Source organism: Ochotona curzoniae, unplaced genomic scaffold (assembly GCF_017591425.1).
Source record: "Ochotona curzoniae isolate NIBS_2020 unplaced genomic scaffold, NIBS_Ocur_1.0 scaffold_2453, whole genome shotgun sequence".
Lineage (NCBI taxonomy): Eukaryota > Metazoa > Chordata > Mammalia > Lagomorpha > Ochotonidae > Ochotona > Ochotona curzoniae.
In genome coordinates, this window is record NW_024467094.1 from 7,871,680 (window position 1) to 7,887,544 (window position 15,865).

The 15,865-nt window shown below is 59.0% G+C and overlaps 2 protein-coding genes across 4 annotated transcripts; one reads left to right on the plus strand and one right to left on the minus strand.

The window, feature by feature from the left end:
• On the plus strand, positions 1-5,528 carry YBX2 (Y-box binding protein 2). Its single transcript, XM_041000992.1, has 9 exons — positions 1-439; positions 978-1,041; positions 2,373-2,406; positions 3,296-3,385; positions 3,827-4,111; positions 4,249-4,352; positions 4,552-4,729; positions 4,997-5,079; positions 5,174-5,528. Exons 1-8 carry the CDS (start codon positions 160-162, stop codon positions 5,045-5,047), a joined length of 1,086 nt encoding a protein of 361 aa, XP_040856926.1. The 5' UTR covers positions 1-159; the 3' UTR covers positions 5,048-5,079; positions 5,174-5,528.
• Positions 5,529-6,493: 965 nt separating this feature from the next.
• SLC2A4 (solute carrier family 2 member 4) lies at positions 6,494-11,087 on the minus strand. 3 transcript variants are annotated; one of them, XM_041000452.1, is made up of 11 exons: positions 11,033-11,087; positions 9,635-9,751; positions 9,356-9,528; positions 9,130-9,254; positions 8,896-9,011; positions 8,614-8,776; positions 8,321-8,508; positions 8,043-8,147; positions 7,843-7,944; positions 7,202-7,405; positions 6,494-6,788 (listed from the first exon to the last, which is right to left on the minus strand). In XM_041000452.1, exons 1-11 carry the CDS (start codon positions 11,063-11,065, stop codon positions 6,585-6,587), a joined length of 1,530 nt encoding a protein of 509 aa, XP_040856386.1. In that variant the 5' UTR covers positions 11,066-11,087; the 3' UTR covers positions 6,494-6,584. The 3 variants fall into 3 exon arrangements, with proteins under 3 accessions (XP_040856386.1, XP_040856387.1, XP_040856388.1); XM_041000453.1 differs by having other exon boundaries at positions 6,585-6,788; positions 9,635-9,758; positions 11,034-11,065; XM_041000454.1 differs by having other exon boundaries at positions 6,585-6,788; positions 8,896-8,999; positions 11,033-11,065.
• Positions 11,088-15,865: the final 4,778 nt, after the last annotated feature.

Here is a 15,865-nt window from a genome sequence, read left to right on the forward strand (position 1 = left end):
GCTGCGATTGGCTTCGGCTGCGGGCCCTGTGCCGGGCGCGCGGGCGAGGCTCGGGGCGCGAGGACCGAGCGGGGCCGGCGGGCTCGCGAGCCAGGGGGAGGGGCCGGGGCGGCGGTGGTGGCGGCGGTGGCGGCGGGGGCCGGTACTGGACCCGGCGGGATGAGCGAGGCGGAGGCGGCAGCGGTGGCGACAGCGACCCCCGCGGCGACAGTGCCCGCGACGGCGGCAGGGGTGGTAGCGGTGGTGGTCCCGGTGCCCGCGGGGGAGCCGCAGAAAGCAGGCGGCGGGGCGGGCGGCGGCGGCGGGAGCGGAGCCGCCTCGGGCCCGGCCGCTGGGACCCCCACGGCGCCAGGCTCCCGCACCCCTGGCAACCCGGCGACGGCAGCCTCGGGGACCCCCGCGCCCCCGGCCCGGAGTCAGGCGGACAAGCCGGTGCTGGGTGAGGGGGGGTGGGGCGCGCGCCAGGGCGGCTGGAAGGAGTCGGCGGGCAGTGGGTGGGGGGCTAGGGCAGCTGGAGGGAGAGGGCGAGGGGCCGGTGGGGACTGGTGAACTCAAGTGGATTGCCCTGGTGGGAAATCCTGCCCCGCCTTCCAGGCGGGAGGGTGGGGAGTAGGGCCTCAGGTACCTGGAAAGCCTTAGGATGGGTGGGTGGGGCTGGCAGCACTGGGGTGTGGCCTGAGGACGGCCTTTGGAGAAGCAGGTGAGTACCCAGCCACACGTGTGGAGGACTTGGATTTGTGGCACGTGCTCAGAGCAGGCCTTGGTGTGTGGACCCACCACCATCACCACCCAGGGGTCCGCATGGGACTCCATTTGGTCAAAGTGGCATTCAGAACCCCCCCCCCCCCCCCCCCCAAGCTACTCGAGTGAGCCGGAGAGGCAAGAATGAGGAAGGGCCAGCTTTTGGAGAGTCTGGAAACTGAATCCCACTCCCTCTTCCCCTCCCCACCTGTCCCCACAATATCTCTGCCTGGCAGCGATTCAGGTCCTGGGCACCGTCAAATGGTTCAACGTCCGGAATGGTTACGGATTCATCAACAGGTATCCCAGGAGGAGCCCAGGGCGGGGGTGGCATGGGTGTCTTCCCAGGTATCCTGTGGGACACAACGCTGCTCCCTACCGAGGCCTGCCGTGGCCAGGCCCAGCTGACACTGATTTGAGTCCTCAACTGCAGCACATATGTGGTTAGTGCTCCTGGGCCAGACCAGGCTGCCTCCAGAACTGGCAGAAAGATTAATGATACAGGAACTTGGCAAATCTGGCTTTGGCTCTCAGCCTTTCTGAAACTGCCTCCTTTAGTGTCTGTCTGCCATGCTTTGGGGCTCTGTGTGAGCCCCCCAGGGTATAGGTCCAGGACTCCCCAGTGACACCCCTCTCAGCTCCCTAAAAGCCTGTGTGGCTCTTTAGACTCCCCAGCTGCCTGGGCCAAGGCTGCTGGAGAAGGGAAATGTAGGGAAGCAGAGAGCCATTCCAGCCAGAGGCCTCACTGTGCTTCTGTTGGTAGCCCTGGGAGAGGCTGCAGCGGGGGACGCTGAGCCGAGTCAGGTCTTCCCCCAGTGGGCCTGGCCCCAGCCCAGGCAGCTGGCCCGGCCCTGTCCTCCTGGGAATCCTGTGTTCACTCTTAGCAGGCTAACCTTTGTGCAACTCGGATCAGCACATTTGCTCTATGAGAGGGTCCCTCGTTCTGGAAATGGCTGCCCTTCCCCACTCCTGCCCGGGGTTGGGGGCACATCCCTCCAGGAAAAGCCCTTCTCTACCCACTGTGGCCCATGGTGGTTCTGGGATGGGGCAGGGCAATGAAGAAGCAAGGGCAGTGCCAGGACACGGGTGTCTTCTCTCTTTCGGCCCTGGCTCCCCTGCATACCAAGGAGCCTCACTCTGACACTCACCTTCAGGCCAAGGGGAGGAATGAGATTGTGTGGCTGTTAGAGCAAGCTCCTGCTACTCTGCCAGCTTCTCGGACTAGTTCTGCACCTCTGGTTCAGTCCCCCACTATCTCCCTCCTTGCCTGTAGCAGGAAGGAAGCAAAGTGGAATTTTCCAGCCCTCCCCTCCCCGGGAGTGCTGAGAGAGATGGCAGTGTTGGCCAGGGGTAGTTACACCCTGCAGTGGCAGGCTCTAAGGTGCCCCTGGATTGCAGGTAGAACACTGGGCAGGCCCAGGGCTGTCCTGGCTCCTTCAAGGTGCCCTTGGCCGCCTGTCCGGTCCTGTGCTCAGGCAGAACTCCCCACTGGTCTCTTGAAGGACTTCTCTGCCGCCTGCTCTGGGGGCCCAGTGGCATGCTGGGAAGAGTGGCCCACTGATCTTGGCAGCGGGCAGAGGGGAGCCCCAGTGACCAAAGCCAGCCCCTTAATGGCCCACCCTGTTCTGCAGGAATGACACCAAGGAGGATGTCTTTGTTCACCAGGTAAGAGCTAGCTCACCCTTCTGAGGGGAGGAGCCCGCTCACCTGCTCGAGCTCTCAGTTCTCTGCAGCACATGCTAGTTAGCAAGTTCTGCCAGCTCCACCCTCGGCCTCAGGTGCAGAGGTGTAAGGGCTGCCGTTAGCCCCACATGGTGCTGGGTTACTGACCAGGGCTGGCAGACAGGTGTGTGCTGGCCTGTGGGCTTGGCATGCTCACTGCCTACTGGGGACCTGGTTCCACTACAGGAAGGCCACAGGCCAGCCATCCCCGGGTGCAGTGGTTCTCAAAGTGTGGTCCCTGCACCGGCAGCGGCGCCAGGGGCAGCAGCAAGCAGCAGTGGCAGCAGCATCACCTGACATGCAAAGCCTGCGGCCCCAGCCCAGGCCCCGGGAGTGAGCCCGCCTCGGGTTGGGGCCCGGCCACCTTGTCTGCACGAGCTCTGCAGGTGATTCTGATGCAGGCTACAGTTTGAGAACCACTGCTTCGGCGGAAAGAGTGCTCAGTGGGAATGAGGTAAGGAAGCATGCTGCCCTCCACCCACGCTGCGACTTCAATCCCTGCTTCCTGTGTCTCACCCACCCCCTCACCCCCTACACCCTTTTGAAGTCCCTGAGGGATTAAGGGGGTGGGGCATGTTTCACCGGGTCCACAGTAATTCCACAGTGGATCCCTGAGGCCCCTAGTTGAAAACTGTACCTTATTCACTAGGCTTTGACAACCTCGCCTTGCTCTGTCCTCTGGTCCCCACCCCCTTTCCCCCAAGTAAAATGGGGCAACAGGGCAACACAGCCGAAGGGGGTGGAGTCTGCCGGGGAGAGCACCCCTGCCTCCTAGTCTTGCTGCACTCACCTGTCTCTCCTGGCCTCCCCTCCACCCCAACACACACACCAGACAGCTATCAAGAGAAACAACCCCAGGAAGTTTCTGCGCAGCGTTGGAGATGGGGAGACGGTGGAGTTTGATGTCGTGGAAGGAGAGAAGGTTTGGGGGGCCCCCAAGATGTGGCCAGGCTTGGGGAGCGGAGGATGGAATGGGATAGTGTGGCCTGGTGATCAGCCCAAGCTGTGATCTCGTGGGTCCAGCTCCGCCTCTGGATTCTGGCTGTGGGAATGAGACTGTTCCTGTGACCCGGATGTCATCCATGTTTATGGGGAAAAGAGGCTGCTGTGGAGGAGGTGTCCTTGTCGCCGGTCAGCAGTGTGCAGCATCTGTCTCCACCAGAGGGGGACCCTCAGAGGAAGTCGCTGGCTTCCAGCCTTCCTTCCCCACCCATCCCCGCCCCTGTCCTCAGATCCACAGGAGTGGACAGGGACACACATTCTGGAGAGGAGCCAGAGAGAGTGATCCCACCCCCGGGGGAGCCTGGGGGTGCTACCCCTGCAGGCACAGACCCCGACTCTCCCCTCTTCCCTGCCTTCCCAGGGTGCCGAAGCTGCTAATGTAACTGGGCCTGGGGGTGTGCCAGTGAAGGGCAGCCGCTATGCCCCCAATCGACGCCGGTTCCGTCGATTCATCCCCCGGCCTCGCCCAGCTGCCCCACCACCCATGGTGGCAGAGGCACCCTCCAGTGGGGCAGAACCTGGCAGTGAAGGGGAGCGGGCTGAAGACTCAGGGCAGCGGCCCCGGCGCCGGCGCCCACCGCCCTTTTTCTACCGCCGGCGGTTTGTGCGAGGCCCACGGCCCCCCAACCAGCAGCAATCAATAGAGGTGAGAGGAGAATGAAGGGGTGCAGTTAAGTAAGTACTAGAAAAGGAGTGGGAATTGTCAAGGTGGGCAGGCCTTGAAGGGCGGTGGAGAACCTGGCTTCCAGAGCCCACAGCCCACCCTTGCCTCTGTGCTCCCAGGGTACTGACGGGGTGGAGCCCAAAGACACAGCCCCACTGGAGGGGGACCAACAGCAGGGAGATGAGCGGGTACCCCCACCACGATTCCGGCCCAGGTATCGCAGGTGAGGCTTGCTTTCTAGGGCTCAGTGTCTTCTCTGCTAGTTAGTGCTCGACCTGGTGAGGCTTATGGCCAAGGCAGTTCCCGGGGAGAAGCAGGTGCCTGTGCAGCTGGTGGTGGGATGAGCAAGTCCTGAGAGAGAGGACAAGGGGAGGCGAGGTGCCCTCCCTGGGCTGTGGGCCTCTCAGGGCTTTTCTCCCTAGGCCTTTCCGCCCGAGGCCACCCCAGCAGCCAACCACAGAAGGTGGAGATGGTGAGACCAAGCCCAACCAAGGCCCCACTGACGGCTCCCGGCCCGAGCCCCAGCGCCCACGAAACCGCCCCTACTTCCAGCGGCGCCGGCAACAGCCCCCTGGCCCTCGGCAGCCCACAGTGCCAGAGGTGAGACCTGGGTGAGGGGTACAAGAGGGCCGGGCCCAAATCCTGCCCTTCCTCTTTCTTGATGCCTCCCCTCGCCCCCGTTTTCTCTCCCTTCTGCGTGCCCCTTGGAGGAGCATGCTGGGCACCCCCCACCCACTGGTTTCCCTCGACCTACCACCAGCTTGTGGGTGGGAATCAAGGAAAGTGATCCAGGGATAGGTTAGCAGCAGGAAGTCGGGGGCTCTAAAGAACAAGACAGTCTGAATGGGCCACTCCTGTTCTCTCTAGACCTCAGCCCCCATCAACAATGGGGACACCCCCCCTACCATGCTGGAGTGATTCCAACTCAAAGGACACCCAGCCACCATCTGGTGAGTGGCTGCCTTTCTCAGGGAAGGTAGCCAAGGCGGGAGGCCTGGGGCGAGATGATAAGTTATTGCCATTCATGCTTTCTTTCTTTCTCAGGTATCTGCCAGTTTTTCCAACTGACTTGTACCCTCCCCAGCACCCCTCCCTCTTCCCCAGACTTCATGACATGGAAACATCGGCTTTCCCCGCTTTTCCTGGAGACTCAGGGGAGCCAAGCCCCAGCCTCGTGCATCCACCCCCTGCCCCAGCTCCCCTGTGAGGGCGGGCAGAGGGCTCCATCCCCATCTTGAGAGGTGCCCACCCCCTCCCCTCAGTCGGGCTGAGAAGGATCCAGCCAGCTCTTCCCTCTCTCTCCGGGTTGCTTTTCTTTCCCACCCCAGTTTATTTTTTGCTGCCCTCCACCCCACCCCCACCTCAGAAGCCATTTTATGAACTGTCATGTGCCACCTGAGCCTCCAGTAAAACAAAAACAGGCTTTGCTGCTGCCGTGGCCTCCGTGCGGAGGGTGGGAGGGGGTGGGTGGCGAGTGTCCCACGGGTGATGATGAATGAAGGCAAGGGCGGGAGTGCCTTGAGAACCCACATCCCTGCATCCTGAGAAGACCCAAGGGAGGTGCAGGAAGGGGGAGTCCCCGCCTCGCTTGTCCTCAGTGCATCCTTCACAACACGATGCACACCTTCAAACCGTGACTTTATAGATGCAGCTCTATGTACAGTACAGCGGACCCTGGCTGCCGTTCCCTACCCCCTTCAAATATATACAAACCCATGTGCTGGCCCCTCCCAGTTCAGTGCTTGCAGACAGCAGTCTCAGGCCCCTTTCCCTAGTTGGTCAGAAGCCTGTGGCACAGCGCCCTCTCAGGAAGGGAGCAGGGGAAAATGCCAGAGCCCCCACTTGGCAGCCTTGGCCTCAAGCCTAGGGCTGGAGGCGGGAGGCCTGCTGGTGCTTCCTCAGGCCACTTATGGGCATGAGCTTGCGTCTTCCCCCATCCCCCCTCAAGGGCTGAACCCACAGAAAGGCTGAAAGTCTGGGAGGTGTCAGGACAGAACTGCCTTCACCCCAAGTCCACATGGCCAGAAGCCAGGGCCAGGTCGTGGGCTGGAGCCCCCACCCCCCCAGCTGGTGGGAACCCGAGTCTGGACAGCCAGCCTGTCTGTCCTCAGCCTCAGTGTCCTCTACCTCCAAGCCCTGCTCTCCAGCAGGAGGCAAGGGGGTTCTAGATCAAAGTCTGGAAGGACAGGGGCCAGGGAGGAAGGTTAGAAGGGAGAATGGGCCAGGTGGATGGGCACAGTGTCACCACCACACGTAAATAACCCAAGTCACACAAGGGGAATGTGGGGGTGTGGAGCCCCCTTCCCTCCAGCTTCCCAGATCCACCGGGCTACAGGGGAAGTCCTGTCCACCTCGGCAGTGATGGGAAGAGGGGGGGGTTTAAAGTGCTGCAGAGGAAAGGAGGGGCTGGGGGTGGGGGAAGTAGGCTGTCCCCGCCCCCATGCCTGGCGGCTCTTCAGTCGTTCTCATCTGGCCCCAAGTACTCCAGTTCCGTGCTGGGCTTCACCTCCTGCTCCAAAAGGGAGGGCGTCCGGCGGAAGGCAGCAGAGATCTGGTCAAATGTCCGGCCCCTGGTCTCAGGCACTCTGAGGAAGGTGAAGATGAAGAAGCCGAGCAGGAGGACGGCGAATAGGAGGAAGACGTAGGGGCCCATGGCGTCCTAGGACAGGTGTAGAAAAAGTAATGGAGTGTAGGGGACAGGGTGGGCAGACCCGGGCTCAGGCAGCCCAGGGACTAAAGACCGAGGCAGCTCCATCAAAGAATCTGAAATGAAGATCTGTGTAGGGGGAAGATAAAAGGATTCTCAAAACTCCAATTGTGCTTTAGTGTTCACCCGTCTCGTCCTGGGTCACTGCAATCAGCAGACCCCCCAGGCACTGGCAACAGTCACAGAAGTTTGCAGTGTACCTGGGTCGGAGGCATGCCCCACCCCCTCAAGGTCTCACAGACACCTGTGCTCCTCTCCCCAGCCCTGCCTCCTGCCATCTGGATAAGCAGACACCTAGCCTGGGGGTGGGGCTGGAAGAGTGGTTAGCCAACACCACAGGAGACTGAGATGGGACGGGTACTTACCGCCACATACTGGAACCCCATGCCGATGAGGAAGTTGCACGTCCAGTTGGAAAAGCTAGCCACGGCCATGGCTGCTGGGCGGGGCCCCTGGCTGAAGAGCTCGGCCACGATGAACCAGGGAATGGGGCCTGGGCCAATCTCAAAGAATGCCACGAAGCCGAAGATGGCCACAATGGACACATAGCTCATGGCTGGAACCCGTTCCTGGAGGCCGAGTGAGGGTGGAGGGGGTGCAGGTCAGACTTCTGCCACAAGGAAAAACGAAATCTCCAGCTCTACTTCCGGGGCAGCTTAGTGGGGCTCCGAGTGCCTGATGGTCAGGCTTCCTAAGGGACTCCAGGTGGAGGGAATCGAAGGTCTCCTGAGTTTCCCATTGTGCTTGAATCCCCTGGCTCTAAAGTGGGGTGCTCAGAATCACTGTTCCTGAGGCTTCAACATGTCTTCCCTACCAGCCACCCAGACCAGCTTCTGCTGCAGCCAGGATCCCCCAGGCCTTGTATAAGGCACACGCCAGATACAATAAATGCAGAAACCTCAAGCAGTAGTGCTGGATTGGCTGGAGGACTACTAAGCCTTGGGGGTGATTCCTAGGAGTTGGGATGCCAGCCCCTCAACCCTACTGCCCAATCCCCAGGCCTCACCAAGAGAAGTAGAGCCACTGTCATCAAAATGGTACAGCCACACATGCCTGCCAGGCCCAAGAGGTGGAGTGTCCTGCGCCCAGCCCGTTCTACCAAGAATACCTGCAGGGAGAGCCAGCCAGGTATAGGCAGGGGGGCCTTGGGATCCAGAAAGCAGGAGGGCTTGAGCAAATGGAGACAGTCTGGGGACAGCCAGTTACCGAGACCAAGGTGAAGACCGTGTTGACCACTCCAGCTCCTATGGTGGCATAGGCCGGCTGCCCTACCCCTGCTGTCTCAAAGATGCTGGTTGAATAATAGAAAACCTAGAGGTGAGGAAGAAAAACAGGTGATGGCAGGGGTGGTCCTTCCTCCCCTCTAGCCACACCAGGCTGGTCCGGCCTTGAGTGTAAACAGAGTTGGGGGGGGGATGGTTCCCACTCCCCTTTCCTCCCCTGTGTCTGCCACCCCACCCAGAGGGGGTCTGCCCTGTACATACGGCATTGATGCCCGAGAGCTGCTGGCTCAGCTGCAGCACCACGGCTATGATCAGTGGCTGCCGGTGGCTACGGCTGCCCAATAGCTGCAGCAGGGACAGGGGCCTCTCACGCTCCAGCTTGCGTTTCTCCTCTTTCAGCTCTGCCAGGGCTCCTGACACATCGGCCCAGCCTGTGAGGCGCTTCAGACCTGGGGATGCGGAGGGGTGGGCTTGAGGGGGCCTGAGAGTAGGCAGGGACTCACAAGGTGGGGCAGAGGCATGGGCCTAGACAGGACAGCAGGGCTACAGCTCACTCTTTCGGGCAGGCCCCTCCAGGTTCCGGATGATGTAGAGATAGCGGGGGCTCTCGGGGCAGAAGGGCAGCAGGATGAGCTGCAGGAGTGCGGGCAGCACTGTGATGCCCAGGAGCAAGGGCCACAGCGTGGCGGTGCCCAACATGGCCTCCAAGCCCAGCACCTGTGGGAGAGGGGGCAGGTCACCCAGCTCTGCTATCTCACGCTGGAAGCACCCTCCTTCAATGAATGGATTCTCCTATGTCCCACCCCAAACACCTGCCCTGGTCAGAGCCGGGTCACCTGGGCGATCAGAATGCCAATGACGATGGCCAGTTGATTGAGCGTGCCCAAAGCACCTCGCAGGTGGGTAGGGGCGATCTCTCCCACATACATGGGCACAAGTCCTGATGTTAGCCCTGCATGGGAGTGGAAGGGGGAGAAGAGGCTGGAAGGCAGCTGCTCACTCCTAGCCAGGAGCCCAGGCTTGGCTGATGGGAGGCAGGTGTTTGGCTGGGCTGTGGTGCCTGTGGATACCTGAATAGGCGCCGATGAGGAACCGGCCAAGAATGAGCATCTCGTAGGAAGCCGCAGCCTTGGCGAAGCCCATCAGGGAGCCCCCCAGCATGGCCAGGATGTTGTTGACCAGCATTGCCCTCTTCCTGGTGGGGCAACCAAGAGGGGGGCAGCCAGTGAGTGCCTGCCTGACTGCCTGCACTTCCCGTGGACCCAGCCCCTGCCCCACATCCCCCTTTCCCTGTACCTTCCCAGCCACTGGGAGATGATGCCGATGAGGAAGGAGGAAATCATGCCGCCCACGGAGAAGATAGCCACAGAGAGGGCCCAGAGTGTGGTGAGGGTGCCCTGCGGGATGGAGCTGGGGCCCCCGGGCCCCTGCCTCCCCAGCCAGGTCTCATTGTAGCTCTGTTCAATCACCTAGGAGCACAGCACAAAAGGGATTTCTGCCCACCACCCACCATGGTCTCAGAGTGCCCCTGCCCAGACACTGCCCCTCACCCTCAGCCACCTGTGAGTTCCTCACCTTCTGTGGGGCGTTGATCACCCCAATGTTGTAGCCAAACTGCAGGGAGCCAAGCACAGCTGAGAACACAGCGAGGACCAGGGTCCCAGTCACTCGCTGCTGAGGGGGCTCTCCATCCTGGACAGGAACAAGCAGAGGGCACTGTCATCATGGGAGGGTGGAGGCAGGGCAACCTGCTTGCTCTCCTTCCTCCAGGGCCTCGCTGGAGCCTGATGATGCTGGGTCCCATCCAACATGTTGGGTGAGGGCCATATTAGGAATCATTCAGAGACCTCCATGAAAGCAGGCAAGCCAGGGCGAGGGGCAGTGCATATGCAAAACTCAATGTCCAAGTCCCTGGAGGCAGAGAAGTGCTTGAGGACCTAGGGCTCCAGGATTTCCCTGTGACCTTGGGACAGTCTTGGCCTAGAAGCCCAGGTTTGTGTGACCTTGGACAAGTCACTTCCCCATCAGGGACCTGGGCTTCCTCTTCCGTGACGTAGGGGTGATGTCAGCTGCCTGGCCCACCTGTTGGTGAAAGTGTGGGGAAAAGCCAAGACCAGCTGTAGCACCCCCCCTTCAGAGTGCTGGTTTTATAGACATGCTGTATGCACGGTTATCACCGGCCACTGTCCCCTCAGCTCCCCCTCTGAGGGGCTACTCAAGGCCAGCTCCACGAGGCCCCCAACAAACCCAAGAAGGACAATTCCAAAGACAACACCCGGGTCATTGTCCTGGAGGTGACCTTCCCCACCTGTCTCTGCTCGGGGCCTCCCCTCCCCCTTGAAGCTCTGACCACTAAGGGCGGGGGGCCATGCCTGGGTTTTGCCCCAAGAGCCCTTGCCCAGGGGAAGAGGGCGGATGATGGTGTGAGGGGCGGTGGCGGCTGGTGGCTGGCGGCACAGACTGTCTCCAAGTGCAGAAACCTGAGCTGCTGTGGGGGGGGGAGGTGACACTCCCCTGTCACTCCACCAACCACATGGCAAGGGAAAGTTCAACGTGCTGGCTAACAACCAGCAATGGGGGTGGAGGCAGACGGGGCTCCTCCAGCGCTCAAAGCACTGTCCAAGGGCTGGAATGCACAGACAGTTGCTGGGGTAGCAAGATCCACCTGGCCCTGCATTTCCTAGTGGATTCCCAGGTTAGAGGGGCCCCATGCTGGGGAAGTGGGTGAACTCTGAATTCCCAGGATCCAGCTGTGGCCAGAGCCCTCTGAATCATCCTCAGGATCTACTTTGCCTCTTAGAGGGATTGTCACAGTCACGGGGAGTGCAGAGCGGGTATAAATAGCCAGCCCCTCACTCCCCCAGCGTGCACCTGCATAGGGAACGCCCCCTAGTTGACGCCAATAGCAGACCCCAACCCGGGAAAAGCGAGACCTGTGCCCCCACCCTTTCCCCCCCACATGATGCATCCTACTTCGGAGCCGATCTGTTGGAAGCCCGATGGCATCTCGTCTTAGGGGAGCCGGAGGTCGGGATGGGCTGCAGGGATCCAGGAGGAGACGGGCAACCTGTGGCTCCCGCCTGACGGAACGCGGGGGTCCCCGGGCCGGCGTGCAGAGAGGCGAGCCTGCTGCGACCCACAGGCAGGCAGAAGTCAAAGAGCCAGAGGGTTGTGGGGCTCCCAGAGATCTGGCCGAGCCGGGCTGGGGGGAAAAGACGCGAAGAGCCCCCGCCACCTCTGCGGGTCCCCCGCCCAGGGCCACGCCCTTCACGGCACCCATTGGCCAGCGGCCCGCACACCCCAGGAGGCCACGCCCCGCCGCGTGCGGGACGGACGCGCCCCCCAGGTTCCCGCCAGTCGCTGGCTGGGAAGATTGGAAACCGGGTGAAGGGGAGGGGAGAGTGGAGGAGGGGTGTTCTTGGAACAGAAGATGTCGCCCACCCGTCTCAAAGGGAATTTATCTACGAGTCTAGCTGGGTGGGCGAGGGACTCTGGACGCAAGGTGGGCAGCACAGGTGCACCTGCCTGGGGACCACCCACAGACAGCAGGCTGAGCGCTCTGGTCCAATCTAGAGGTTGGTTAAGACTAACGCCTCCAAGTAACCCGGGACGGCTATTTTTAGCACCCACGTCGTCGGGCGGCGCCAAATGTCAGGTCCCGGGTGTCCCAGCCTGTCCCAGGCGGGGGAAGGGAAGAGAGAGGGAGCCTTAAAGTGTCCGCTTCCCACGCGATGGTGGCCCTGGGGACAAGGAGATCCCAGCTCCGAGCGGGCGCAGCGGCGGGACTCGGCAGTCATTCCCAGGCGCCTGCCTCCCTTTTGTGCTTTATCCCTCCATGCACGCGTTCTCCGCGGGAATTCCTGCGGACAGCCCGTGGGGCCGGCGGTCACGCTCCACCCCACGCCGCCACCGCCCCAGTCCGCGCCACGCTGCTGGCCCCGAAGAGCCGCAGCCACCCCGCACGTGCTGGCCACGTGGGGCACACGCTCTGCGGGTTCGGATGCCCGGCTGGACCTCGGCCCGAGGGCGCGACCTGGCTGGGCGAGCCGAGAGCTGCGGGACCGCTGGGCGCGGGGCGGACGCGGCTGCGAAGTGCGGGGCTGCAGTGCCACCTGGAGGGCGACGGGAGACGCGCAGCGGGCAGCCCCAGGGCTGTGTCCCCGCGCCGTCCCCTGGCCTGCTGCCCTCCCCAGGCTTCAGTTACATCGGGCGCTCCGGATCCAGGTGGCCTGGAAGAGGCAGTTCACATGATGATCAGCGTCTTCAACCTGCCCTTCTTCCTGACATTCATGTGACAGTGAATGAGCCACCAGTCACCCCAAGGGTTCAAGTCACAATTTAGTCTCTCTACTATGTAATATATTCCCTTCCTCCAGATAATGAGTACAAGGATTTTTAAAAGACATATTTATTTATTTGAAAATCAGAGAGTTACACAGAGAGGGAGGGAGAGCCTAGAGAGAGAGATCTTCCATCTATGGGTGCACTCCCCAGATGGCTGCAATAGCAAGGGTTGGGTCAGGCCAACCCTTGAGCCAGGAGCTTCTTCCAGGTCTTAGACATGGTGACAGGCGCCAAAGCAATTGAGTCATCTGCTGTAGCTTTTCCTAGGCTGTTAACAAGGAGCTGTATCAGAAAATGGAACAGTCAGGGCTCGAACCAGTGCCCATATGGGATGCTGGTGACACAGGAGAAGGATTAGTCTATAAATCCACCCTTTTTTTTTTTAAGATTTATTTATTTTACTTTCTTTCTTTTTTAAAAAGGAGAATTCTTTTTTTTAAAAAAGATTTATTTATTTTTATTATAAAGTCAGATATACAGAGAGGAGGAAAGACAGAGAGGAAGATCTTCTGTTCGATGATTCACTCCCTAAGTGAGTGCAACGGCCGATGCTATGCCAATCCGAAGCCAGGAGCCAGGAGCTTCTTCTGGGTCTCCCACAAGGGTGCAGGTTCCCAAAGCTTTGGGCTGTCCACAACTGCTTTCCCAAGCCACAAGCAGAGAGCTGGATGGGAAGTGGAGTTGCCAGGATTAGAACCGGTGCCCATATGGGATCCAGGTGTATTCAAGGCAAGGACTTTAGCTGCTAGGCCACGCCGCCAGGCCCATTTCTTTCTTTTTTTAAATTTGTTTTAGATTTTTCTTTTTTTCTTTTTTAAATTTTTCTTTATACATTTATTTATTTTTCTTAGAAAGTCAGATTTACAGAGAGAGGGAGACACAGAGGCCAGAGCTGAGCCAATCCAAAGCCAGGAGCTTTTTCTGGGTCTCCCACTTGGGTACAGGTTTCCTATGCAGGTTTCCCAAGGCTTTGGGCAATCCTCCACTGCTTTCCCAGACCATAAGCAGGGAGCTGGATGGGAAGTAGAGCAGTCAGGACATGAACTGGCTCTCATATGGGATCCCAGTGCATGCAAGGCAATGATTTAGCCACTAGGCTACCATGCCAGGCCCCTCAGCTACTCCTTGTACCCAGAACATTGTGCCCTGTTTCATGCTTTCTTGGTGCCTTCGTTGCCCTAATTGCCCTTTCGCACAGTTAGATGTGCCAGTGGAGTCTTACTTAATTCTAATAAGTAAGTAAGTAAATAAAACCTCCCCTCCTCTGTGAGGCCTTCCTTGTCTTGCTTCCAGGAAGCCACGTATCTTCCATATACAATCCACAAAAAAGAAATCCCCCTCCTGCCGTCTGTGCTTCAGCCCTCAGGGCAGGCCAGCTGTGGCCGGCCAGCTGTGGCCTGGGGGCAGGGATCCCCTAGGCAAAGGTTGACCGAAATGAAAGTCTGTTGCAAGTTGGAGATTGTCAGGGAGAGAGAAGGCGTGGTCAGGAAGCACCAAGGAGGGTGGATGCTGGAAGACCCCGGGGGAGGAGGCCAGGGGGGAGGCAAAGGAAGAAAAGGGCAGTGGGGGAGGGCATAGGCTGCAGAAGGAGGGGACAGTGGGACAGTGGGGCGCAGGGCTGGCACCCACAACTCCTCCCCGCTTTCTCCTGCTGTTGGGTGACACGGTCCCTCTTGCCATTGTCAGAGTGCCTGAGTACTTCTACAGGGGCCCTTCCAGATGCTTACACCCCAGGGAGAGCAAGTCAGGGTGGGGGGAAATGTCAGATTCAGGGAGGTGAACAGCATGCAGAGACAGTGAAGGGCAAGTGAGAGCAGAGAGAAGGAGGGCCAATGGCAGCAGAGGGGAAAGACCCTGAGTCATAGACACAGGAACGAGCAGGAAGCATGGAAACACAGGATGGGAAGTTTCGTGCCAAAGCATGTCTGTGTGTTTATCTGTGTGTGTATGTCTGTACTCTGTGTATATGTGTGTGCGTGTGTATCTGTGCGCCCATATGCATCTTTGTGTGTCTGTGTGTAGTTTGTGTCCATGTGTATGTGCATACATACATCTGTGTCTCTGTGTGTGTTTCTGTTTCTCTGTGCGTCCCTGTACGGTTGTGTGTGTGTGTGTGTGTGTCTGCTCTGTGTATTTCTCTGCTGACCTCATGTAGGGATTTGTGATTCTTGGCTCCTTTGATCTCAGGACCAGTGGTGGTCTTGTATCTTGGGGCGCTAATTACTGCACCTCTTTGTTCCCTAAACTCCTGCACCTAGGTAAGGAAGGAAGAGCCTGAGTGGCCAGAGGCAGCCAGGCTATCCCTGTCATTAGCTCCTGCACCTCTGGGAGAGCCAGGATCCCAAGCTCCAGGAACCCCACCTCCTGCCTGTGTCCCTGCCCAGCTGATGTTCATGTTTTGGGACTTAAAAATTCAGAAGTATGAACCAGGATCCAGCGCCATGGCTCAGTGGCTAAATCCTCACCTTGCAACCACCAGGACCCCATATAAATGCTGGTTTGCATCCTGGCTGTTTCATTTCCTATCCAGCTCCCTGCTTGTGACCTAGGAAAGCAGTTGAGGACGGCCCAATGCCTTGCGACCCTATACCGGTGTGGGAGACCTGGAGAAGCTCCTGGTTCCTGCCTTCAGGTCTGCTCATCTCTGGCCCTTGCAAGCACTTGGGGAGTGAGCCAGCAGGTCTTTCTCTTTGTCTCTACTCTCTGTAAGTCTGCCTTTCCAGTGAAAATAAATAAATCCTTTAAAAAAAAGTTTGAGCCAGTAATTTTTTGTAACATGTTACCTTAGTTGATTTATATCTCACCTAAAAAATTATATTTGAGGGCTCAGTGCAGTAGCCTAGTGGCTAAATCATCACCTTACAAGCATTGACATCCCAGTTCTAATCCTGGAAACCCCACTTCCCATCCAGCTCCCTCCTTGGAGCCTGGGAAAGCAGTTGAGGATGACCCAAAGCCTTGGGACCCTGCACCCACGTGGGAGACCTAGAAGAAGTTCCTGGCTCCTGGCTTCAGATTGGCTCATTTCCGCAGTGGCCACTTGAGGAGTGAATCAGCAGATGGAAGATCTTCCTGTTTCTCCTCTTTTATGTACATTTGACTTTCCAATAAAAATAAGTAAATCTTTTAAAATATTATATTTGAAAGGCAGATTTACAGAGAGCTATCCTTTATCTATTGGTTCACTTCCGAAATGGCCAGAGCTGAGCTGATTCAGAGCCAGGAGCCAGGAACAACTTCTGGGTCTTTCATGTGGGTGCAGGGGCCCACGACTTTGGGCCATTCTCTGCAGCTTTCACAGGTGCAATGGAAGGTAGCTGGATGGGAAGTGGAGCTGCCGAGACATGAACCAACGCATATGTGCTATGCCATGGTGCCAGCCTCCAGATTTATATCTTACTTTTTAAATTATATCCATGCCTGTTCCTCATTTTTATTCCTTCTAAAGTGTGGTGATTGTTC